At 36.2% G+C, this 25,686-nt stretch overlaps 1 protein-coding gene across 2 annotated transcripts in view; it reads right to left on the reverse strand.

Annotated features, from left to right (window-relative positions):
* The window catches only part of COPS3 (COP9 signalosome subunit 3), a 38,667-nt gene extending 13,515 nt beyond the window's left edge, over positions 1 to 25,152 (reverse strand). Inside the window, exons 1-5 of one of the 2 annotated variants that reach the window (XM_027875001.1) lie at positions 24,471 to 25,152; positions 18,035 to 18,164; positions 5,668 to 5,780; positions 5,525 to 5,574; positions 4,070 to 4,162 (exon numbers count right to left, since the gene is read on the reverse strand). In XM_027875001.1, coding sequence (XP_027730802.1) covers positions 4,070 to 4,162; positions 5,525 to 5,574; positions 5,668 to 5,780; positions 18,035 to 18,164; positions 24,471 to 24,531 — 447 coding nt within the window. In that variant the 5' untranslated portion in view covers positions 24,532 to 25,152. Of the gene's footprint in view, positions 1 to 4,069; positions 4,231 to 5,524; positions 5,575 to 5,667; positions 5,781 to 18,034; positions 18,165 to 24,470 lie in introns of those variants that run through there. The other variant, XM_027875002.1, reaches the window with a different exon arrangement.
* Between the last annotated feature and the right edge of the window lie 534 nt (positions 25,153 to 25,686).

A 25,686-nucleotide genomic window follows, 5' to 3' on the forward strand; every position in this document is an offset into this window, starting at 1 on the left:
AGTCTCATCCTGCCAAAAGTGTCACTGATAACCTATAAGAAACCAAATTTATTTCATTATATTAAAATTCCTACTTCACCTGAACTTTATGTATAGACATATAAGACCATGGTTTTAATTGCTGGCTCTATTTTTTGATAGTTTCCTATGAATTATCGGTCCTTATTATTAATATTCTTCTTCCTGTGTTTTGCCTGTTACCCTCCTTTGGTATATTTTTTGGTAGATAATTGCGAGCAATTTTCTTCTGTGCCTTTAATTTTCAGTTAAAAGATGAAATCTGCAAGTCTCCATGAAAATAATGGCTACCAAAAATAATTTTATCAGCCCTAGGTAGGTGGGTGATAAAAATCCTATGTCTGGTTCTTTGGTCCAGAAATCCAAATTCCAATCTCAGTTTAATTCAATAAACAACTATTAAGCACATGTTACGTGCAAGGAACTGAGCACAATACAGGGAATTAACACAAATCTATAAGACCAAGAAATGTTCCCCAATGAATAAATGGACAAAGGATATGAATCTCGTAACCACCACATGAAATTTGGAACAATTGTTCCAAATCACTCATTGTAAGATCAATGCAAATCAAAATAACTGTGAGATTCTACCTCAAACCAGTTAGACTGGCAAAAAGGAAAACAGCAACTGTTGGGAGGGGCTACGGAAGGACAAGATCATAAATAAATAATGCATTGGTAGATCTATGAATTAATCCAACCATTCTGGAAAACAATTTGCAACTATACCCCAAAAGTCACTAGACAGTGCATACATTAAGAGGAAAGAGGTTGAGAACAAAGAGAAAAATTACTCAATCAACAAGCATTTATCAAACTCTCACTATGAGCAAACACTGTGAAAGGAAAAAAAAAATATATAGCATTTTATGTTGAACCAAAGCAGGTGAATGTCCATCAGCTAAAGAAAGGAAAAATTAATTGTAGTTTATGAACATGATAGAATATTGTTGTACCATAAGAATCTACGAATACGACGCAATAAGAGAAATCTGGAAAGACTTGTACAAACAGATCGAGAATGAAATGGATAGAACTACAAGTATAATTTAAACAATTACCACAATAATGCAAAGGAAAAACTCTGAAAGACCTCAAAGCTATGATCAATCATGACTTCAGTAGAGTAAGGATGAAGCATGCTTCCCACTTCTTGTCAGAGAGGTGATGGTTTAAAAGTACAAAATGAGGCATAGATCTTCAGACACGATCAGTGTGTTGACTTGTTTTGCTTGACTATACTTATATGCATAAATGTGAGTTTCTACTTGGGGGGAATAGTGAAGTGAATAAGTAGATAATGACAGAGGCAAAAAAGAAGAATTAAGAAAAACAAGAAAACAGCATCAACAAAGTATTAAAAATACAAAGATATATATTATTTATATCAAAGTTCATGGTTTTATATACACTCATTTTTTCTGTTCTTCTTTGTATAGCGAAATGTTTATGGGATCAAAGGCCTAGACCTGGAAAGTTCCTTGGAGGCTCCATCATTTGACAGTTCAAGGAACCTAAGTGACCTACCCAAGGTGACTCGAATAATGTCAGAGGCCGAATTTGAACTCCACTTGGCTCTTAATCCAAGGCCAGTGCTCTTGACACTATGCTGCTCTGCTTCATGTGGATGACTTTAAAGTTCATAATGAAAAAGAATATTTTTTAAAATGTAAAACACATTCTTGAACTAAAGTGAGAGCTCCCATCCCCCCTCCCCTAAGTGCCAGGTACTACATCCAGGGCCATCACAGCCATGGGTCCCTTCCTGCCTACATCTTCCTAGAGAAGTGAGTCAATTTGGATTCTAACACTCCCCACAATGGAAAAGAGGCATTGGGTGTGGCAATGCAAAGGAAGTATAACTAGGGGCTGGGTAGAAGAAGAAACATAGAGGAACAGGTTTCCAAACTAGAGGACAAGAGCACTAGAAACCTAGACTGGGTCTGTCTTCTACCTTGGGCAGTTAGGGGCAAAGCAGGGAGAAAGCTGGGCTTCCCACTTATTATCCAAATCCAGCCTCAGATACTTAACAGCTGTATAACCCAGGCAAGTCACTTCACCTCTTTCTGCCTCAGTTTCCTCAACTTTAAAATGGGGATAATAAGAGCACCTACTTCTCAGGGTTTCTGTGAGGATTAAATGAGATATTAATCCTAAAGTGCCTAAAAGGCACAATGCCTGGTATATGTACATATATATAGTAAGCACTGTATATAGTAAACACTATATAAATGTTAGTTATGATTATTATTACCCCCAAGGAGTTTATTCTAGACCAGAAGTTTGTAAACTTTTGGTAATATGTTTGGATAGTCTGATAAAGTTTCCTCAGAATAATTTATTTAAATGAATATAATAAAATACATAGCATTACAAAGGAAATAAATTATAATGAAATTCAATCATCAAAATATTAAGTAAGTTTGTGGACTCCAGATTAGGAACAGTGGTTCTAGACAAAGAGGTGGCCAAACCCCAGTAACTCTTCCCTGAACCCCTAAACAACCAAAGGAGGCTAAGAATACACAAGGCAGGAGAAAAGGCCCATGTCACATCAGTAGTTGGAGAAGAGACCACGAGTAAGGAGGGAAGCCAGAGATGAGCTACTAAGAAAATAAGAAAATAAATAGAAATATAAGATATAAAATATATAAAAATATAAAAAGAAATAGAAATATAAGAAAAAAAGGAGGCCAAAAGACAAAACTCCAAAGAGAAAGGCTGGGTAGAAGCCTAACTCCTAAATAGTTAAAAAAGACTCGTAAACAGAAGCAAAAACAAGCAAAGGCTCAAAGAAGGGTCATAATATGTTGAACAAATATTATACCATGAAGGAAAGTTAATAAAAAATGTCCAGTGAAAAAGAAAAATCTCCAGAGATCATGGGGAATCAGCAAGAAATTCCCAAATGGTTCAAAAGAAGATTTTAATGAAATTATTAGGATAGAAATGACATTGGAAAGTAAAACTCTCAAGAGAATAAACAACCAACCAAGTAGACCACTTAAAATTCACCAGAGAATCATGCCAAAGTAATAGAGAACTTGAAAAGAAAAGTGCCATATTTGGAACAAGAAAAAAACAAACCATAAGCTGAAGAAAATTTGAGAAAAGAAAGGCAAAACAGTAATTCTGAAAGATTACATGAATCCTACGCAAGCCTAAGTGAATGCCCTTGAAAGACAACATGTACCAAGATAGCTTAAGGATCACAGGTTCCCAGAACAAGATAAATTTAAAGTACTTGACACATAGCTCATTTATAATGGAGGAAATACAAACTTAATAGCCAAAGGAAGAGACTTACAAGTCCCTAAAAATCAGAGAAATGTAAAAGACCACCATATATCTACCAGAATAGCAAACATACTTTAAAAAGATAAAAATCTAAGGCAGGTAGGGATATGGAGAAACAAGAACATTTTATGTTAGCAGTGAGATTACAGACTAGTTCAAATATTTTGGAGAAGAATATGCAATAGTAGTCATAAGACTGATTACACCCTTTGACCAAAGCTAAGTGGCACAGTAGATCACGTACTGGGCCTGGAATCAGGAAGATCTGACTTCAAATCTGCCCTCAGGCACTCCCTAGTATGTGACCTTGGGCAAGTCACTTAACCTTTTCTGCCTTAGTTTCCTCAACTGTAAAATAAGGATCATAATAGCCCAGGGTTACTATGAAAATGAAATGAGATAATATTTGTAAAAATGCTTAGCACTATATAAATGCTTATTCCCTTTCCTTATACTCTATTGAAAAAAGAAGAGCTAAACTGAAAGGAATAATTTAGACATTACCTGTGCCCCTACGGTCTCTTGCCCAGGATTTCATCATCCTCAGCAATACATTCTATAAGTATCATTTGTCTCTATGTGAATCATTAAAAATGAATAGCTATCCGTTTTGAAGTCTCAAAAGGCTATCATTTCCCAGCCTATGAAAACAGTAATATTTCCATATTGATCACAACACTGAGTATGATACGAAATATACAAATACTAAAAACCTTAAATCTTTAAATTTATTGATGATACTACTTCTTACCTGGCAGAGATCTGCATGTATTGAGGTCAGCTGGTTTGTATTCATCTGCATCTTGTCTATGGCTTGTCTGAGAACACCAATTCCTCGCAGGGGCTGTCAGAAATGACATCTCTTTCAGATAAGTTCTCATAGATGGCAGCACATTGGATCTTATGTTGTCACTTACAAATAAAAAAAATACTAATTGATAGGTTCCTTTAAACAACAATCTGAGGTTTCCATATCCTTTCAGGACACTGTTGTTTTCATGTAATAGGAAAAATTGGCCTTAATGTTTAAAAGAATTTCTTATGACACAATACAACTTCAGCACTGACTTTGAAAACCAGAAAATTATTTACAATGAAAGTCAAGTCTCTCAAAGCACTAAGACTTCTTCAATTTTTAATGAAGAAATTTTAATTTTTAATTAACTTTAAACAAACAAAATACAGAAATTCTGTGTATATATAAATATAAAGAAGTTCTGGCATATCACCAACCTCTTAACATTATAGGAAACATCATTAAAGGCTTTATCCAGAATACGTCTAACAAAGTAAAGTGAGCTGGGTCATGTACCAAATACAAGAAAAAACAGAAGAACAGTCAGTTATACATTAATATTACCAAGATATTAAAAGAACAAGAAAAAGGTTTCCAACAAGCTATGCTGATCCTCTTTGGGTGACTTATGGGATAAGAATCACTTTAAGACAAGCAGATGTGGAAAAGCGATTTGCATTAGTTAAGGGAGTATACTGAAATCACAGATATCACAAAGTACTATTTTTGATACATAAACTAGATTAAGTAAATTAGGAAACTTTAAATTCTTGTTAAAAGTGCTAGCATTTGCTCTTTGGGAAAGCCAATTAGAACAGTATAAACCCTCCTCCCAAGAACATTATCTCATACTTGAATTTAAGAATGAAACAAAATATATCAAATGTAAGACCTTACACTATGAGGTGTGACTAAAGGAAGGACTGATTTTTCTGGGTAACATCATTTTATAGTCATATTTTAAATATACTGAAGAAATCACATGGCAAGAGACTGGTTGGTTACTACGAGTCTTTCTTTCAAAAGTACTCTTAATAAGAGCTAAAGCATAGTTCGTATTTTCAGTCTCTCTCAGAACAACACGTTGAAAACTATTTTAAATTCAAACAGATAGAAAGGTAATATTCTATAATAAAATAAATATTAGATTGAGTCCTAAGACTAGTGTCTTAAACTTGAGGCACTGCTGACTAGTTTGATCACCTAAGGAAAGTCAGCTAATCCCTTTATGCCTATTTTTTCTACACAAAATGGTGAAATTAAATGATATAGGAAAAGTATTCTGAGTTGCTTAGGAGGTTCTATGTACAAAGTAGTAATACTATTAGCTTTAATCTTCAATCTAAACAAGTTAAGTTAGACAAACAGTACTGTATAGTGGGCTTATAATGACTAAATAAAATTTCTTACCTGTTTTCTTTCCACGAGAGCATTTGTTAACTGGTGGCAAAGACCAGCAACTAGATAAAACAATAAATAATTTAAAAATTCAAGTAACTATAGTAAATATAAAACATATTCGATCAAAAATAATAAATTAATATATAGCTTACAAGTGTCTGTTGCATATCTAATATGTTCCCCATTACAAGTGCTGATAAAAAGCTGAACCTGTGAGAATAACGTTTCGAAGTCAGGTACACTGGGCATAGAAAACTTCACAAACCTAAAATAGACAAAGATTCAATTACTTTCAGTTTTGGGGAGAGGAAACAAGCAGAGATACCTAGAAAAAATAATTTACAGGTATGAATGCCAAATATACACAAATCTTCTACTCAATATACACAAATCTTCTACTCTTTCCTTGAAATGTACTTTAGTTTAAAGTTTATTTCTAAAAAACCCTTCCCTTCTTCTCAAGATTGAACCCTCCCTTATAACAAAGAAAAACAATTAAGCAAAAGTCCCAGAAACAGTTACCACATCTGACAGGGTATACAATATCATGCCCCACAAATCTCTTGCCTCTTTGCTGAAAGGAGAGCAGTATGCTTCATTATCTCTGATTACCTCTGTATAATCAATGGATTTTCACTTACTAAAAGTCTGGCTTCCATTAGGTAACCTTTTCATTTATATTGCCATAGTCATTGTGCATACTCATTTAGCTCTGCTTATTTTACTCTATATCAGTTCATAAAATTCTTCAAATGCTTCTCTGAATTTTTCATTCTTACTCAAAATATTTAATTACATTTTTAATTGGAGCAATGTCCTAAGGCTCTACCTCATGAAGATTACAGTAGTTGTTCCTTAATAGATATTGAAACTGTTCTCAAGATTTAATTGGCTCAGGGCTGTTGACATGGCTTCCTGTTCACCTGAGTGAAAAACAGACAAGACACAAGAGGGTGGAGCTCCTTGGTTAGGCTTCTAAGGGAGGAAGGTGACCAACACTGCCACGGGAACGCTGTGCTCCACCCAATCAAGAATATCTTCAATTAACATTTCTTCCCTGTTCGGAATATTCTTTCCCTGGTATGCTTCCCACCTCACATGAAAAGGCCTTCCTGTCTGTAAAGGCAAACTCCTCTACAAGCACGCATAGTAGTATTTATCTGGTCTTCTCTGGCAGACTGCCCCTTTATCCACCCCACCTCACCCCACCCCCATCTCTCACAAATCTTTAATTTCTCTCAGTCTACTGGCTGCTTTCTTGCCATCCATAAAAAACAAAACAAAACAAAACAAAAAAATGCCACACATACAACAAAAAACACTCACTTGATCCATCTATCACTGCTAGTTATCATCCTTTAAATCTCCTTTTAATGCCCTTGATAACCTGGCTCCTTCCTACTTTTCCATTCTTCTTATACCTTACTCTACTCCTCCCACTTCTCCACCCCCACCTTCACTCCACCATGTCCTCAATATCTCCTTCCATATATTCTATGATTTAGTGACACTGGCCTTGCTGTTCCTTGCATAAGACACTACATCTCCTAATTCTTGGCTTTTTAGAGGCTATCCCTCATGCCTAGAATTCTCTCCTTCTCTTTCCTAATCTCTCTTAAGGTTAGTGCTTTCTCTCTGAGATAATCTCCACTATATCATAAATATATTTTGTTTATATGTTATCTCCCCCATTAAGATTGTGGGCTCCTTGAAGGCTGACTCTTTTTGCCTTCCTTTGTTTGCATCCCCAGCACTCAGCATAGTGTCTGGTACAGAGCAGGCACTTAACATATGCTTGTTAATTTGAATTGACTTCTCCTGCTATGACTACATAAAGTTTACATGTCACTCTTGAACCTAAAGTACCAACCCAGCCTGAGTCAGGTTTGACCAATTACAACAGTTATATAAGCAGCGTTTTTTTTTCCCCAGCCATTCATCAAAGAGCACCCACTCTTACCAAAGAGTGCTGTTATAAATATCTGGATCTGCATGCTGACTCTCAAAAGGTACAGAAGCAAAATGAATACAGCGCCAGCCACAAATCCCGGAAGACTTGGGTTCAAGTACTGCTTTTAACACATATTGGCCATGTGACCATAAGCAAATCACTTTTAAGCACTCCTGATGCTCAAGGTAATTAAGACTGTAAGTTGAAGAGAAAGTGTTGACTTGGGAGTTCCCCATACCAGTGAAATATCTACCACTATACTGGGTCTTAAAATGTAACTCCTGGGGCAGGTAGGTGGCGCAGTGGATAGAGCACCGGTCCTGAAGTCAGGAGGACCTGAGTTCAAATGCGGCCTTGGACTTGAAGCTTGCTAGCTGTGTGACCCTGGGCAAGTCACTTAACCCCAATTGCCTAAAAAAAAAAATGTAACTCCTTGGGAGTAGGGGTTATTTCATTCTTTGTATTTGTAATCCTAGTGCTTAAAAACGCAATGCCTACTTGTACAGGGAGATAGGGATAAGCACAGGATAGGCACTTAAATGCTTGTTGACTGACTGCTTCTGTCTCTAATTTTAGAATAGAACTGTTGGTTCCAGGGTATGGATAGTTGGTTCACTCTTCTTTCATAATTCCAAATTACATTCAGAACAGTTGGACCAATTCACTAATTCAGAGTATTAATGCTTTAATTAGTCTTCACACAGCCCCTCCAACTTTGACAGGTTGCATATTTCAATCTTTGTTAGTTTGCAAACACAGCAGTTGTTTTTAATTTGTTGAACTGGAGATGCAAACATTTTCCCACTTAGTTTCTTTTTTTATTCTTTTTTCAATGATTTTATTACAGCAGAAACTTTTTAATTTAATTTTAATTTAATTTCTTGTTTAAGATTCTTCCCATAGCTATGGTTGTGAAAGGTACTTCCTCCACTCTGTTCTAATTTATTTATGATGTACCTTAATTCATAGGTTGTATATCCATTTTTAGATTTTGATATTATGTCTAAGATAGTATGTCAACTCAATTTCTACAAAATTATTTTCAAGTTTTTCCATCATTTCTTGTAAAAAGGGAATTCTAATGCCCAGAATTTATGTACCTGAGTTTATCAAACACTGGACTATTATTTTCATTTGCTTCTGTTTCCTGCTTATCACTGATCTACTTTTTCTGTTCTTGAACCACTTCCAAATAGTTTTGATGACTATTGTTTATAACGTATTTCAAGGACAGATAAAGTTCTACGTGTCCCTTCCATTTGTACTTTATTTTATACTTTTTTGTACTTTTCATTATTTCTTTTGAGATTCTAGACCTATTATTCCTATAAATGAACTGTTATTTTGTTACATTCTATAAAGTATCCCCTTTGTAACTTGATGGGTATAGCATCAAATTCATAAAACAATTGTGATAGCAACTTTTTTGTTATATTGGGACCACCCAATCATGACCATGAAATATCTACCCATTTGTATTTTCCTTTATTTTTGCAAGTGTTTTTTTGTAGTTGCATTTATATTGGTCTTCTGTCTTGGTCAGTTAGCTTCCAGATATTTTATGTAATTTAGCAGATATTTGAGGGAAATTTCTCGAAAATTATCATGGTTTCTTCCTGGTTTTTGTTAGTCCTTTAGAGAAATACTAATGATGTTTCTGGTATACCTATTTGAATTTGAATTCACAAACTTTACTGAAGCGGTTAATCATTTCAAGTAGTTTCTTCCCTGCTTCTCTAGGTTTTTCCCTCTAGTCACTCATTTACAGCTTGCAGGATTGCTTTTTCTGAGAATGAGTTGTTTAAGATCTTTTTCCTGTTTAGGTATTTGGCATTTTTGTAGATACTCTCTGCTTCCTTTGGACTTTTAGGGTTTGGGGGCCTGTAATCAAATATGGTATTTTTGTTGTTGTTGTTTGACTAGTCCAGTTATTTTTCTGGTACAGAGAACTTGTTTTACCAACGCAAAGAGGCATCTGCTCTGCAAGTCAGAGGAGGGACTAGAATCCAGGTATTTTTCACTCTGAGGCCAGCTTCTATCTACTATTCCATACTGCTTAACTTCTGTGTATATTAGTTGCGTACAGTAGTTTCTGATACTTCTCTTTATTTACTTTTTATTAGTTGTGATTTTTACCTAGTTCGCTCATTTTTCTTTGATTTTCCTCTTTGTTTTTCTTGATCAGTTTAGCCAATGGCTTATCAAAAATGTAGCTCTTTTACATATGTTTTATAGTCTTTTTATTCTCAAGTTTCTTTATTTTTCCTCTGACTTTTAAGATTTCTTCTTCTGAACTTGTTTTAGGATCATAAACTGAAAGTTGGAAGGGATGTTAGAAGTCATTTTACAGATGAAGAAACTGAAGCCCATAGAAATGATAATGATAATGAGAGCTAGCATTCACATAGCTCTTTAAGGTTTGCTAAGGACTTTACATCTTTCATCTGCTTTGATTTGATTTTATCTCATAACAGCCCTGTAAGGTATATACTATTATCATCCGCATTTTATTATAGATAGGGAAAATAAGGCTGAGAAAGGTTAAGTGACTTCCTCAGGGTCATCAAGACAGTAAGTATGGGAGGCAGGACTCAAATTCAGGTTTTCCTGACTCCAAGTCCAAGACTTTACGCACTATACCATCTAGCTTCTCTATGTCAAAGAAATCTCAGTTTCCGGTCCCATGCCTAAGAAATGACTTGGAGCACAAGGTAGGATTGCTAATTTACTTTCTAGGCTCCCTAATTGTACATCTGATTCACTGATTCTCCCTTTTTTATTTTATTCACCTAAGTTTTCAGAGATAAAATTCCTGACTACTTTTTTTTAACCTAATCCCATAAGTTTTAGTATTAATAATATTTGATATACTTATTTGTTTCTAGGGGGCTGTTAGGTGGCACAGTGGAGACAGACAGCTGGGCCTCGAGTCAGGAAGACTCATCTTCCAGAGTTCAAATACAACCTCAGACATTTAATAGCTATATGATCCTGGGTAAGTCATTTAACTGTTTCCTCAGCTTCCGCATTCGTAAAATGATTTGGAGAAGGAAATGGCAAACCAGTCTAGTATCTTTGCCAAGAAAACCCCAGATGGGATCATAGAAAGTCGGACACAACTGAAACACTGAACAACAACTTGATTTGTTCTTTGATCTACTCATTATTCAGGATGTCATTATATAGTCTTTCTATTTAGAGCTATATCTTTTATTTATATTTCCTTTATTACATTATGATCTATAAAGGTTGTATTTATTATTTCCACCTTTTTTATTTAAGATTCTTTTATGCCCTAAACTGCACAATCGCTTTTTGTAAAGGTCCCATGGGAAGCTAAGAAATGTGTATTCCTCAATGTTCCCATTAAGCAAATGCCGTGGGTCAAACAAATCTAATTTTTCTAACAATTCATATGACTCCATGTTTTCTATCCTGTTCATATTTCTTTCATATTTACATTTGTATTTCATATTTATCCAGCACTAAGAGAATATAAGAGTCTCCTACCGTTATTGTGTTACTATCAATGCTATTTTGCAATTCTAGGTTTAAAAAAAAACTGACACTATGCCACCTGGCATATATACATATACGTATGTATGTATGTATGTATACGTATATATTTATTTAATTGTATTCCATTATGTATGGTGTCTTTAAGTCTCTCAACATCAACTTTGTTCTCATATCTGAAATTATGGTTGAACTCTTGCTTTTTTAGTTACTTGATAAATGATAAGATTTTGTCCTATTCCTTCATTTTTACTCTGTATTTATCTATATATGTTAAGGGTTTTTTTCTTTATACATTATGGCAAAGTGGATAAAGAGTTAGATTCAGAGACAGGCTTCATCCTGGTTTCAAGTTCTCCCTCTGAACAGGGAGCCTACATGACCAGACAAGTCACTTATCCTTCCAGTTCTCTAGGCAAAGGGTCAGCAAACTACTGCCAGAGGGCCTCTCGCTGCCAGCTTTTGTACTCAGGAGCTACAATTTTGTTTATGTTTTAAAATACAATAAAATCTTATTTTTAAAATGGTAGCTTGGTGGCATAGTGGACAGAGTGCTGGACCTGGAGTCTGGAAGACCTGAGTTCAAATATGGTCTCAGATATTTACTAGCTCTGTGATCCTGGACAAGTCATTTAACCTCTGCCTACCTCAGTTTCCTCACATATAAAATGGAAATGATAATTGTTGTTATTAAAAAGGATAGAGCACCGGCTCTGAAGTCAGGAGGACCTGAGTTCAAATCCGGCCTCAGACCAAACACTTGACACTTACTAGCTGTGTGACCATGGGCAACCCCCCAATTGCCTAAAAATTAAAAAAAAAAATTAAAAAAAAAAAAACCCTGTCTCTACGACTAAATTGGAGAGAAAAATCTGTACTGGCAGTTTCCTCATCTGAGTTCCCAATATCGATGAAATCACAGGTCTAGGACCTAGGCCTATAGCTTGTATGCAGCAAATTGTTGGGGTTCTTAAATCCATTTTTTTTCACCTTTCTCTTTCCTTTTATTAGGGAATTTAATCCTTTCACATTTCAGATCACAATTGTTAAGGTTGTTTAATTTTTCCTTATTGAATATTTTTATATATTCTTTTCTTTCACTGAAGTTGGTACTTATAGTCTCTTTCCTTACAATAATTTGGTTTTGATGTCTTTCCTTCAAATTAATTTTTTCTTCTGTTCCTAGATTTTTATGTACTAAAAAAAAATCTATTGCTACGGAATGTTTATATTTTGTTCTAAATTCCTGTCATTAGACTCGCTGATTTATTTCCTTCAAAGATCTACTTTCCTTTCTTATTCATTTATACTTTTATTTAATTCATCAATTATTCTCTAGAACTATTCCAGTTTCTTGGTGTTTTTGAGTGGAGATTGCTGAATTTGTTATAATATCCTCCAAATCTTCATCTTCCAAATCTTAGAATTTGGACCTAATCTCATTAGTTGCAAAATAAATGTTCAGTGAGATGATACTTTCATTGAATGTTTTATTTCTCCCCCTCAGTAAGTTTTTATCTGATTTTGTCATCCTGCCGGCTTTTCTATGGTGTCCTTGCTGTAGGCATGCTTCTTCCCACCAATTTTTTCCCTTGTGTCATGGCAGTGTGAAGAAGGTAAAGAAAAGGAATATGATCAACTCTAGTGATCTATGACTTTAGTGGTCTGTTCCTAGTCCTGTTCCTCCTCTCCTCACCAACTGGAACCCAACTGCTGGTTCTTACACTTTCTTTCTCATTGTCTCTCTTTCTCTTTCCCTTTATGATTCGCTTTGGAGCTGATTTTGTTTGACCAAGATTATTTACAACTCAAATCTCCTGCACTTCTTACATCCTTTTCACCATCTCTCAACCTATTCCCTACTTCCTACTTGAATTTAATGCATTTTTTTACACAAAATTTTTATTGATCTTTTGTTTTTACGTAACCTATATATTTCCCAGTATGTCCCTAACCCACACCCTCCCAGACAGAGCTACCACTTATAATAAAGAATTTTAAAAGAGGAAGAAAAAACAATGTTCCATAAAACTAACCAATATATTTTAAAAGTGAGGCTTTATACAGAGTATTTCATACTCATGGACTCTTAACTTCTGCAAAAATAATAGAGGTAGGCTTCTTCTTAGGATGCAAGTTTGGTCATTATAATTTTATAATAATCAAATTCTATTATTTTTAGTTTAATGTATTTCTAACTGTTGAAAGTTATTTTTCTACGGTAAAGAGTTATGCTAACAAGGACACATTCTTTCCTTTGTAACAATTTAAGCATCCTCCTTTGTTTTAAGTACCCTTTACCTGCTCAAAGCAAAACTGCTTTGTAAGAAGCAAATCATTTCTCATTTGTTACACTCGAGCCAAATAGCTTAGGAGAGAATGTAGCTACATATACTCATATACACACACATACACATGGGTATATGTGTATGTGTGTGTGTGTATATATACATAAAAATATATATAATAGTATGTTATTTGAATTGTCAACACACACCCATGTTCACCACCCACTGACAGTGTGTGTGTCATACATAAACTTCAGTATACCTGTCTGTATCCTGTACTGCCTTATTTGAGTAGCTATTAAGGACCTTGAAAATTCTAGATGCACTGTCTTATGTGTACGTCTGTGTGTGCAATCCTTTTTCTGCCTCTGAAACTCAGTTAAGAGTGAAGTAAATGAGATGCCCAGTCCCTCTAACCCTTTCTTTGATGTTTGTATACTCTTTTCACCTACTCCATTTATGTGAAATAGCAAGGTCTCCTCCTTCCTCCTAGTTTCTAAATACTAAAGTATTCCTTTTTTCCTCCTATTTCCCCCCTCTCTAAAACCCAACAAAACAGGACAGAACTATACTCATAGCCAGTATTTTTTATTTAACTTTCTCTGATCCTTAATGAAACAATATCACTTCTCTCCCAATTTGAATAAATACTTCATCAGCATTTAGCCCCTTCTAACAGAACAAATGCATTTACATTTCTGGGTTTGTCTCCGTGCCAGTGTTTGAATTTCAAAGTTTCTATTCAGTTCTAATCTTTACATTAGGAAAGCTTAAAAGTCCTTTATTCTATTATAACTCTATTTCCCGTGACAAATGGTAGAAGGGATGTGGAAAAACTGGGATACAAATGAATTGTTGGTGGAGCAGTGAACTAGTCTAACAATCGGGAGAACAATTTGGAACTAAGCCCAAAGAGCTAAAAAACTGTGCATAGTCTTTGACCCAGCAATACCACTACTAGGTCTATATCCCAAAGAGATCAAATAAAAGGGGAAAAGACCTATTTGTACAAAAATATTTACAACAGCTCTTTTTGTGGTGGCAAAAAATTGCAAATCAAGGGGTGGCCCATCAATAGGGGAACGGCTGAACAAGCTGTGGAATATCACTGTGATAGAACACTACTGTACTTTAAGAAATGACAAACAGGATGGTTTCAGAAAAACCCAGGAAGATTTCTACAAACTAATGCAAAGTGAAGTGCGCAGAAGCAGGAGAACATTGTACACAGTAACAGCAATATTGTAAGGATGTTCAACTGAGAAAGAATTAGCTATTCTGATCAAGACAATGATCCAAGACAATTCCAAAGGATTCATGATGAAAAATGTTATCCACCTCCAGAAAAATTATGAACTCTGAAGGCAGACTGCAGCATACTTTTAAAAAAATTTCTTTATTTTTCTTGAGGTTTTTTGGTCTCTTTTCTTTTACTATATGGTTAATATGGAAATGTTTTGCATTACATTGCACATATAACTGAAACCAAATTGCTAGACTTCTCAAGGAGGGGGAGGCATGAGAGGGAGGAAGAGAATTTGGTACTCAAAATTTTTAAAAATGATTGCTAAAAAAATTTCATATGTAATTGGGATATATTTAATTAAATTTTAAAAAACTGTAAAGTCCTTTTGCCCTCCTGTAAGATTATACTAAGTTTTTCAGGCTAAGTTATTCTTGGTTGCTGCTCTTTTGTCTTTAAGAATTATCATACTCCATGATTTTCTCTCCTATAAAGTAGTTACTACACAGTGCCCTCAGCCAACAACTTGAGAAAAAAAATCTCTTTTGCGTGTTGCTCTGGAGGTGACTTAAGGCCATAAAATATAGCCCTCTCTTCATTTCCCACCCACCTGCATTCCTTTGGACTTCTTTATCAAGCCCCTTTAAGGGGCTTTAATCCTTTAAGATCAGCCTTGGTACTCAAATTACCTTCTGCCCCTCTGACTGGAGGGTAGAATGATGAACTCCTCCCAGAACCTTCATTTGAGGAAGGCACCCAGGCCAGACATCTCTTCATATCCCACTGGGCTCTACTCCTTTGAACTTCTCTATCAAATCTCTTGCGCTAGGATACCCTCCCCATCTTAACTCCTTAGTTTCTGTTTGTGTATAATTCTTCTTCCTTTTTTTTTTCCTGAGGCAACTGGAATTAAGTGACTTGCCCAGAGTCACACAGCTAGTGAGTGTTATGTGTCTGAGGCCAGATTTGAACTCAGGTTCTCCTGACTCCAGGGCCAGTGCTCTATCCGCTGCACCACCTAGCTGCCCCTGTGTGTAATTCTTCCCCATTACATTGCAAGCTCCTTGGGGGCAGAGACAATCTTTCTTTTTCTTATTTTTATCCCAGTGTTTAGCATAATGCCTGGCATTTAAGGTTTACTGACTAACTCACTGGAAAGGCAATCTGTCACCTGGTTCTGCAGGTGCTACAGCCACATCTATTTAAAGACTCAGAAAAGAGACTTTTTGTCTCCAATTGTCTTCAGCACCATCAAAAAGATTCAACGTTAGAAACGGATATGATTTTAGTAGACGAAATGACAAAGAACAGGCATTATCATTTGCTTTCCTGCTGCATCCTGAGGACCATGAATCTTTTTCATCTGGCTTGCAGTTGAAAACTTCCATCTATGCAGTCTCCTCTATTTAGACCATGAGCTCTCTGAGAGCAAGGACTGTTGTCCATGTCCATTTGTAGCACTAATGCTCAGCACATAGTATGTACTTAATAAATGCTTCTTTAATTCATTATTGTGCCATCTTGACTGTAGTTCCTAGGTCCATGTACCTCTTTCTAGCTGTTTATGGTATTTTTTTTTTGACTTGCAAACTAAATTTTGAATACATGATTCCTGACTCAATTTGGGATTTCTTTCAAGAGATGATCAGTGGATTCTATTTTGACTTAGTCCTCTGGTTCTAATAGTTCTGGATAATTTTAAACACTGATTTCCTGAATTACATTATCCAAGTCTTTTGTTTGTTCATGATTTTCAGAGAATCCAATAATGCTAAAATTATGTCTCCTCAATCAGTTATTTTTGATAGTAGGTATCTTACATTTTTTTTTCTATTTGATCCTGTTTTGACCTTTTTTTCTATTTCTTGTAGTCTTATGGAGTCATTGAGTTCTAATTCCTCCATTTGACTTTTCAGGGAGTTTACTACTTGAATAAGGTTTTCCATTTTCTATTTGAAGTCATTTATTCTATTCCCCTTAGAATTCTCCCTCCCCTCAAGAACTCCTATTTCAATTCTAATTTCATTTTTTCCCTTCTTCATTTCCTCTAGCTATTCTTATATTCCTTGCAGCCAAGTAATTTTTTTCCTCTGTCTTGTTAGATTATTCTTCCCTCTGACTCCATACTTGTTCTGAGATTACTCCCTTCTTTTAAGTTTGCTTCTTGGGCTTCTCTTAACTGATAGAATTTCTTCATTTTTTGTTGTTTTCTTATGTTAACTCATTTAGTGCTAATAAATAATTTTCCATTTATTTATTAATGAAAATAAATATCATTACTTGCTATAATGACCTATCACATCATACCAAAATACCATTGATTAAAGAAACCCCATTGTCCACACCAGATCACACATAGTGTTACTGGGAATACTGTTTAAAATAAGTTCTACTTGATTAGGTTTTAAATGAAGTTTATTGTAATTGACTGAGCCTAAAGCTGCATATGAATTCAAAGTAATTTTGCTTAAGATCAATAGTAATTTTATTAATATTCTCCATTTCTGCCACATCTAACTTGATCATTCTGAATTTTTATTTCCCCAGTTAGAAATCTTTGAATAAAGTACTGAAAAATAATGACTAAAATACTCTGAGGTGCTAGAAACTTAGCCTGCCAGAGGTAACTGGTAACACAAAGAACAGAGTGATGGGTCTGAAGTCAAGAAAGCCCAAGTTCAAATTCAGCCTCAGATATTTACTAGCTGTGTAATCCTGAGCAAGTCACTTAACATCTGCTTCATTTTCCTCAACTGTAACATGGGGATAATAATAGCACCTATCTTGCAAAGTTATTGTGTTAAAAAAAAAAGTACTTAGTACAGTGCCTGACAATAGTAGGTACTATATAAATGCTTATTCCTTCCTTCTACTTCAGCACTTCACCAGTCCCATTCACTTTCCATTTTTTTTTTTTGGGTGAGGCAATTGGGTTAAGTGACTTGCCTATGGTCACAGCTAGTAAGTATCATGTGTCTGAGGCTAAATTTGAACTCAGGTCCTCCTGACTCCAGGGTCAGTACTCTATCCACTGAGTCACCTAGCTACCCCTCACCTTCCATTATGAAAAATAATTTTAATACTAAAAAAATCTCACTTTATCAACCCAAATGAAAAATTTTAAAACCTGATGAAACTGAATACAGCAATAAGCACAATTGGTAAAACCAGGTGTTAGGTGACCTGGGTTCAAGGACTTGTAGAATCTTGAGGAAATCACTCACCTCTCTCTGGCCCAACTTCTTCATTTGTAAAATTACAAAATAGAACTAAGTGATTTCAAAAGTCTCACCCTGCACTAGCATTCTAGAGTTTCAATAAATTCTAACATTACTAAGTTACTATAATACTATAGTAACATTGCTATGACAGTTTCAGTTTTATAGAAAAATTGAATTTTCTCCAGATAATCTACTTCCTTTCTCATATAAAAACAATCTATAAAACTGATTCATAAAGTTTTTAAGTTATCTTAGGGGTTTAGGGTAAGTTTATATCTATCATAATAAAACAGCACTTACAGAACTGCAAGGACCCCCAAGGAATGCTCTTGTACATCCAAAGCACCAAGCACTGTATCAAGATGGGATAAATTTTTTGCTAGAAGTTCTCCACTTTTGTTTATCAATTCACAAAGTTGAGTCATTTGCCCTAGAAAACATCAAATAACGGTATCATTCACTCATGGCACAGTAAACTGACATGAAGGGGTAAAGACAACACTAAAAATATGAGAAAATAAAGAATAAACTGTAAGAGTATATAATACTAAGTTGTAATAATTGAGGCTAATACTATAAACAAAGGTCCTTCATACAAGGGAAGAATTTATAACTAAATATGAGATAGAGAGCATTACAATATATAAAATGGATGAGTTTGATTAATTAATTTAAAAAAGTTTTGCATAAACAAAACCAATGCAACCAAGATTAGAAGGAAAGCAGAAAAACAGGAAACAATTGTTACATCAAATATCCCTGATAACAGCCTCATTTCTCACTTATATAAAGAACTGAGTCAAATTTATAAGAATACAAGTCATTCCCCAATTGATAGATGGTTTAAAGATATGAATAGGCAGTTTTCAGATGAAGAAATCAAAGCTATCTATAGTTTTATGAAAATATGCTCTAAGTCACTATTGATTAGAGAAATTCAAATTAAAACAACCCTGAGGTACCACTTCATATCTATCAGATTGGCTAATAAGGAAAATAATAAATGTTAGAGGGGATGTGGGAAAATCGGGACACTAGAGGTAGAGGTTGTTGTCTTTCATTCTCAAAGAAGACCAAAAGGACATCACTATGTTGGAGTCAAGGTACAGTATGTCCAACTGTGGCTGATCAGATCAATATGAGCTCAGAAGGCTCTACCATAGATCGGGCACAAATAGTTCAAATGAACATTTGGAGAGGAGATGTCTCTAAATTTGCTCAGCAAACTATGCCCAAAGGGCAATCAAACTGTGCACACCCCTTGATGCAATACCACTTTGTATTCCAAAGAGATTTTTTAAAAAAGGAAAAGGACCTACTGTACCAAAAATATTTATAGCAGCTCTTTTTATGGTGGCAAAAAACTGGAAATTGAGAGGATGCCCATCAATTGGGAAATGGTTGAACAAGTTATGGTATATGAATTAATGGAATACTATTGTGCTATAAGAAATGATGATGAGGGTGATTTCAAAAAAATCTCGAAAGACTTACATTAATTGATGCAAAGTGAAATAAGCAGAACCAGGAGAACATTGTACACAGTAACAGCAACATTGTGTAATGATCAAATATGAATGACTTAGCTATTCTCAGCAACACAATGATACATGACAATTCCAAAGGACTCATGATGAAAAATGCTATCCACATCCAGAGAAAGAACTAATGGAGTCTGAATGCAGGTCAAAGCATTCTGTTTTCACGTTCTTCATTTTTTCCACAATTTTTTTCTTTTGGTCTCTTTCTTTTTTCACAACATGACTAATATGGATACATGTTTTACAAGATTGTACATACATATAATCTATATCAAATTATTTACCATCTTAGGGAGGGAAGAGGTGAGAGAGAGAAGGAGAAAATTTGGAACTCAAAATTCTTTTTAAAATGAATGTTAAAATTTGTCTTTACATGTAATTGGAAAAAAATACTCTAAATAAACAAACAAATGAACAAATAAACAAATAGATTGATATCTGTCATTTTCAAATACTTCAGGAAATCACTAACAGTCAGGGTTGTTCATTTAATTCTGTCAGCTTTCACAATTATCATGGCTAACACTACATACCATTTTCTCAGTGTCAGCTGTCTATAAAATACAGGCTATAGTCATAAATGTATGTTAATACTTTCAAACAAATACTGAGTTTGTGCAGTACATGTTTCAAAACAGATAAGGTCTGAAATTAATCTTTGGAAGACTCCTTTTAAGTTTTCTTTCCAGATATTCTAACTTACAGTTTAAACTTCAAAACATCAACACTGACTAAAGATTCTAAGATTTGTGAACTATTACACATGTATATGTCTTTTCTGTCTCCCTGTTAAATTAAAAGCTCCTTGAAAATAGGGATTGTTGGGGATACAAAGAAACTACTTAGTAATTCATTTGTCCACTTATCATTTTGTAGACATTTTCTTTATTAAAGTGATGCCTGGATGACATAATGATAAAGTGGCAATTAAAACAAATGTAAGATTTTATCTAGAAAAAATTTTAAAATGCATCACTGCTACAAAAAAAAAAAAAGATTGCAGCTACATCATAACCATAAACCAATTCTCAGCTAGCCATAATACAGGCTATGTTGGCATTTAACTGATCAATATCTAATTTGATCTCTTACAAAAAATAAGGAAAATGTTCCATGATAGGCAAGGTATGACATAAGAATAAGCAAGTTCCATATTCTTAATATCAGTTATATATACTTTCACAACAGGACCACAAGTTTAACTGAAAAACACATTGCCTTTCTTTATCAAAGATCTTACGCATGGAAGTCAACTGGATAGTTTCTTCTAGTTTGTAACACCTTAACTTTTTTTTCTATACTCTCCTTTTAGGTAAAAAAAGTTTCAAACCAATAAATACCAAAGAACAGCTAAACAAGAAAATGATGTTTAGGAACAATTAGCTTTTCGCCAATTAGGAAGCCAAAGCAGAACTTAGGTGTATAATAAGATATACTCTATAACTGGTGATAGAGAATCAGTCAATACTGGACTAAGTAGATAAACTAATTTTGAAAACACATCCATTGGTAAAGTATATTGATAGATGGCAAAAGACACAAACTTTCTATTAATCATTGAACATGAGAAATTCCATTCCCCTCATTTAATTGCATTTAATCATTAAGGAACATGATGGATAGATTCAAATTTAATCACAATAACTAAATACAACAAATGAGTCTGATATAATATGCTTCTTCATATATGCTAAAGGCCCTCTGTCAGAAAGCTGGGCATTTGGGAGGTTAAAGAAATAGTAACATTTAAGTGTTTTAAGGTAAATGAGTTTCTGATGATTAAATCAAGACATAAAATATGACTAAGTATTTCAAGTTTGAACTTTTGCTTCTCTACTTTTTGTCATAATATTATGATTAGCAGCAATAATCAAATTCAAACAAAAGTCATGGTAAAGAACTAGAAAGAAATAAAGACCCTGGCATGTTAAGGAAATTTGCCTTATTGCTACTCCCTTCAATACTTCAGACACAGAATCACTAAAAGGGATCAAGTAGCAAAGTATTCTACAGTAGGGTCAAAAATGGAAAGCCTTAAAAGTTAGAGAAATAAAAACATGAGATCTCATCAAAGATGCTTCTCCTCTTTGAGCAAAGTACTTATTTAAGAACTGATGCCACACAGTATCAGTTAAGAGAGGATGACAATCAACCAACCAATCAAAAAGCAAAATAAAGGTTCCTCTGTACCAGGCACTGTTGTAGGTCTTGAGGATACAAATAAAAGGAGGAAATATTCCTTATTTTCAAGCTTTTAATCTAGCAGGGAGACAAAAAAGACACATGTATGTGTGTAACAGTTCGAAAATCTTAGTGACAATTCAGTTAGACCATCACCATTTATTTTGGAATGAACTGTCACTTGTTAATTTGAACAAGTCAATTAGCCTCTCTAAGACTTCATTTATTCATCTGCAAAATGAAGGTTGGAAGAGATGATAAATATGATTCCTTCCAATTACAAATTCTTTGATCCTTTTAAGTACAGATAAATTAAGCTATTTGCCCAACATTAGAATACATATCTACAGCTGAACTGACATAACAATTAACATATGTATGAAGCTTTACTGTTATAAAGTACCTAACCTTCATTATCTCATTTGACTCCAAACAATGCTATGAGGTAGATACTACAACTACTATCCCTATTTTACATCTGAGAAAACTGAAGTCCAAAGAGATGAAATTACTTAAGGCCACATAGGTAAGAAACATGAAAATGGAACTTAAATCTAAGTCTCCTGATTCCAAGTCTAGTGTTTTTACTATTGAATCATGATCCCTTTACCCTCGATCCCCTATATAGTGCTGGGTCCTGAATGCCTTACCTAAGATATGAAATTGAGGATATGAAGCAAAAATTGCCTCTCACAGAATCACAATCTTAATACTGAAAGAGATTTTGAGATATCTTGTCCACTTCCTACACAAATCAAGGATTTAATTTACAGTTATGTCTGATATGTAGTCACTTCCAGGGATACAGCACTCACTACATTCAAAGGCAGTCTAGTCCAGGTTTGGGCCAGTTCTAATCAATAGGAAATTATTCTTTAGATTTCACTGGAATATGCCTCCCTGAGTCTTCTTTTGCCCAGAGGTCTTCGTTCTAGCCTTCAAGACAAGCAGAAAAAGCCTAATCATTCCACATGACAATTCTTCACTAGCTCAAAGAAGCTGTCACGTCCCCCTATATCTTCTCATCTTTAGCCTAAACATCACTAGTTCCTTCGATCTGTCTTCTTATGATAAGTCCCCTTACCTTCCTGATCACTCTCTTCCAGGCACATTCTAGCTAGTCAATATGTGTTTTAAATTATGACATATGAAACTTGGCACAATAACGTCATGATGATCTGAATAGGGCATAGTGTAGTGGGATGTTATACTAGTATATTATGTCCCACACCATGGACATTATCTTCTTTTTAGTGATGCCTAAGATCATATCAGCTCTAACATTAAGCTCACAGTTCATTAAAAGTCCTAAATCTTCACACTGCTTTCTCATTCTGTACTTGTCCAGTTGATTTTTTGAACCCAGGTCCAAGACCCTATATTTATTTCTATTTCATTTCATCCTATTCATTTGGCCACTAAACCAGGCTATCAATAGCTTTTTAGTCTCAGCTTCTGTCATCCAATGTATTAGCTAGTATCAACAACAATTTGATCTAAGTTACTTCATTCAAGTAATTGATCAGAAAACTTAACAGAATTTGGACCAAAGGCAAGCAAGACAATGGGATGTGTCACTATGGACCTCTTTCCAACACATAAATCAATACTTTAGGCCCATTTAAACTGTTCTGTCATTTAGTTCACTTAATCTATGAGGATGTGGTCAGAGACCTTGTCAAATTATTCCCTTGATGTACTTACTAGTCTAAACCCTGTTAAGAGAGGAAATTAGATTAGTCCAGTATGATTTGTTCTTAGAGTTTACACTTAGCTCTCCAAGGTTTGCAAAGAGCTTTACACACAATATCTCATTTAAGCCTCACAACCACCCTTTTAGGAAGGGTTACAGATGCTATTATCATTATTTTAGTGATTATCACTATTTTATCACTATTATTTTAATCACTATTTTAAGGATGAAAAAATTAAGTCAGGGATTTGAATTCAGGTCTTCTGGATTCCAAACCTAGTACTTTAACCAAAGTACATCTCCTTAATGAACCCAGGCTGATTCATAATAACCACCTCTTCCCTAAGTGCTTAAAAAAAAAAAAAAAGCTCTCCCTTTAATAATTTTTTTCTAGAATTCTAACAGGAATTCTCTTCATTACACTTAAAAAGTGAACTCCATGAAGAAGGGTTTTCCAATCTGTTCGCTTACTAGGATGGGACCAAGGCACACAGTTGTAGATTCTGAAAAGGGGGCAGGAGACACAACATTCCATCTCCCGCAGCCATGCTTTTGCATAGGCTGTGTCCAGTGCCTAGAACTCACTCTACCCACCTCCACCTCTTGTAAACCTTAGCTCTCTTTAAGGCTCTGCTCAAGCGTCTGTAAAGACAGAGAAGTCGCTGGTGCACAAGCCCTTTAGTAATCGCAGGGAAAGGCAGATAGTCTAGGTATGGCCACGGGGAGCAGGAGCCCATAATTCAAATTATATTGTGAGCCCTCTTCCCCGAGAAGCTCCCAAAGGGGCATCGGTAAGACTGACAGGCGTTCGGCCAATCATGGGAAGGGAAGGGAAGGGGGGGCCCCCTCGCCAATCGCTGTGCGGAATAAAGCGAGGGCGGAAGTCACCGCCCAGCAAACTGTCAAGCAAAGCGACTCTCTCTCCGAGGGGGACCCAGCCTGCGTGCCAAGAGGGGATGGGAGCTGGGTTCGGGAATGGAAGAAGAGGAGGAGATCGTTCTCTCCTCTCCTCCCTCCACAAACGGCTGCTGGAGGCGGGGCCCGGGGAGGGCTTAAGGGGGAGGGGAAGCCTCCCCGGGCAGACCAGCCTGCGGAGCCACCAGCTGGGCCCCTGCCGGAGGAGGCGGCTGCGCCGCAGCTCGGCGCGGGAGCCAGACGGGAGGTGGGAGGGCTGGGCCTAGGGGAATGAATGAGGCTCGAGCGAGACGGCGCCTCCCCTACCCGGGGCCCCCCGTGCCTGCCGAGGAGAGTGAGCGACGGCCCCGGTGAAGGAGTGTGGGCCGGGCCGGACCGGGCCGGGCCCGGCGGCCTGGAGACTGACCTTGAGCGGAGAGCTGCCGGACGCTGTTCACGAACTGCTCCAGGGCGGACGCCATGTTCATCCCGGGGAGGAAGGGAACGGGGAGACGGGGGGAAAGGGCAAAGGGAAGCCCAGGCGGCGGCAGCTCCACGGGCGGGAAAAGGTTGGAGCTCTGTGGACTAGCAACGATTGACCGTGGTGGGGGAGCCCCTCAGGAACTCCCGCTTGCCGTCACTTCCGCTGAGGTCGGTATCGCGAGATTACCACCGCGCGGAGCCTGGTTACTGTTGCCATAGAAACCGTTGTCCACCTTCTCGGGAAGCGGGTGGTTATTCTATGGTCTGAGGAAGAGGAGTTGAGAGAAATTCTAAAAACGGGCACCTGCAGTAACATCATCGTGGGATGCTCCTAGATGTAGAGCAGGAAAGGACCTTGGGGGTCATCTAGTCCAACCCTCACCCACCTTCTTATTTTACAGAAGGGGAAACTGAGGGTCAGAGCCACGAAAATGGAACCCAGGAGCTGTTCTCTTCCCGCAGCAAAGTTGTCGTGACTCGTGTTACTCTGAGGTACCTTGTTGACATGGAAACGGCCAATTCGTGATCGAAGACCTTGAGAATTTCTGTTGTTGGTTTATATATATGTGTATACGTGTGTGTGTGTGTGTATTTTGTCCCTATTAGGCAGCTGGGTGTGGAAGTGGTTAAAGCACTGGGCCTGGAGTCTAATCCGACCTCAGACACTTCCTTAGCTGTATGATCATGGGTAAGTCACTTAACCCTCTCAAAGGCTCAGATGGGGATAATACTAGCCCTTACATCCCATGGTCGTTGTGAGGATAAAGTAAGATATTTGTAAAACACTTGGCAAACTTTTAAAACACTATATAAATACTATTATTATTCTCCAGGACACCACCAAACTTCTAGTCACCCAGGCTCAAAACCTAGGTGCCATCCTTGCCTCCATACTCTCATGCCCTATATCTAATCTGTTGCCAACTCTTTTCAATTCTACTTTCATAACCTTTTGGAGCTGCAGCTTCCTTATCTGTAAAGCAGAGATCTTAATTGCGCCTACCTCCCAGGGTTGTTGTGAGGATCAAATGGGATAATTGTAAAATGCATAGCACAGTGCCTGACACATAGTAAGTGCTATTTAATTTTGTCGTCATCATCATCATCATTAATACATTTAACATTGCAAACTCCCATTTCTCCTGTTACACTACCACAAC

The sequence above is a fragment of the Vombatus ursinus genome, unplaced genomic scaffold (genome assembly GCF_900497805.2).
Source record: "Vombatus ursinus unplaced genomic scaffold, bare-nosed wombat genome assembly UNPS02014807.1, whole genome shotgun sequence".
NCBI classification, from domain to species: domain Eukaryota; kingdom Metazoa; phylum Chordata; class Mammalia; order Diprotodontia; family Vombatidae; genus Vombatus; species Vombatus ursinus.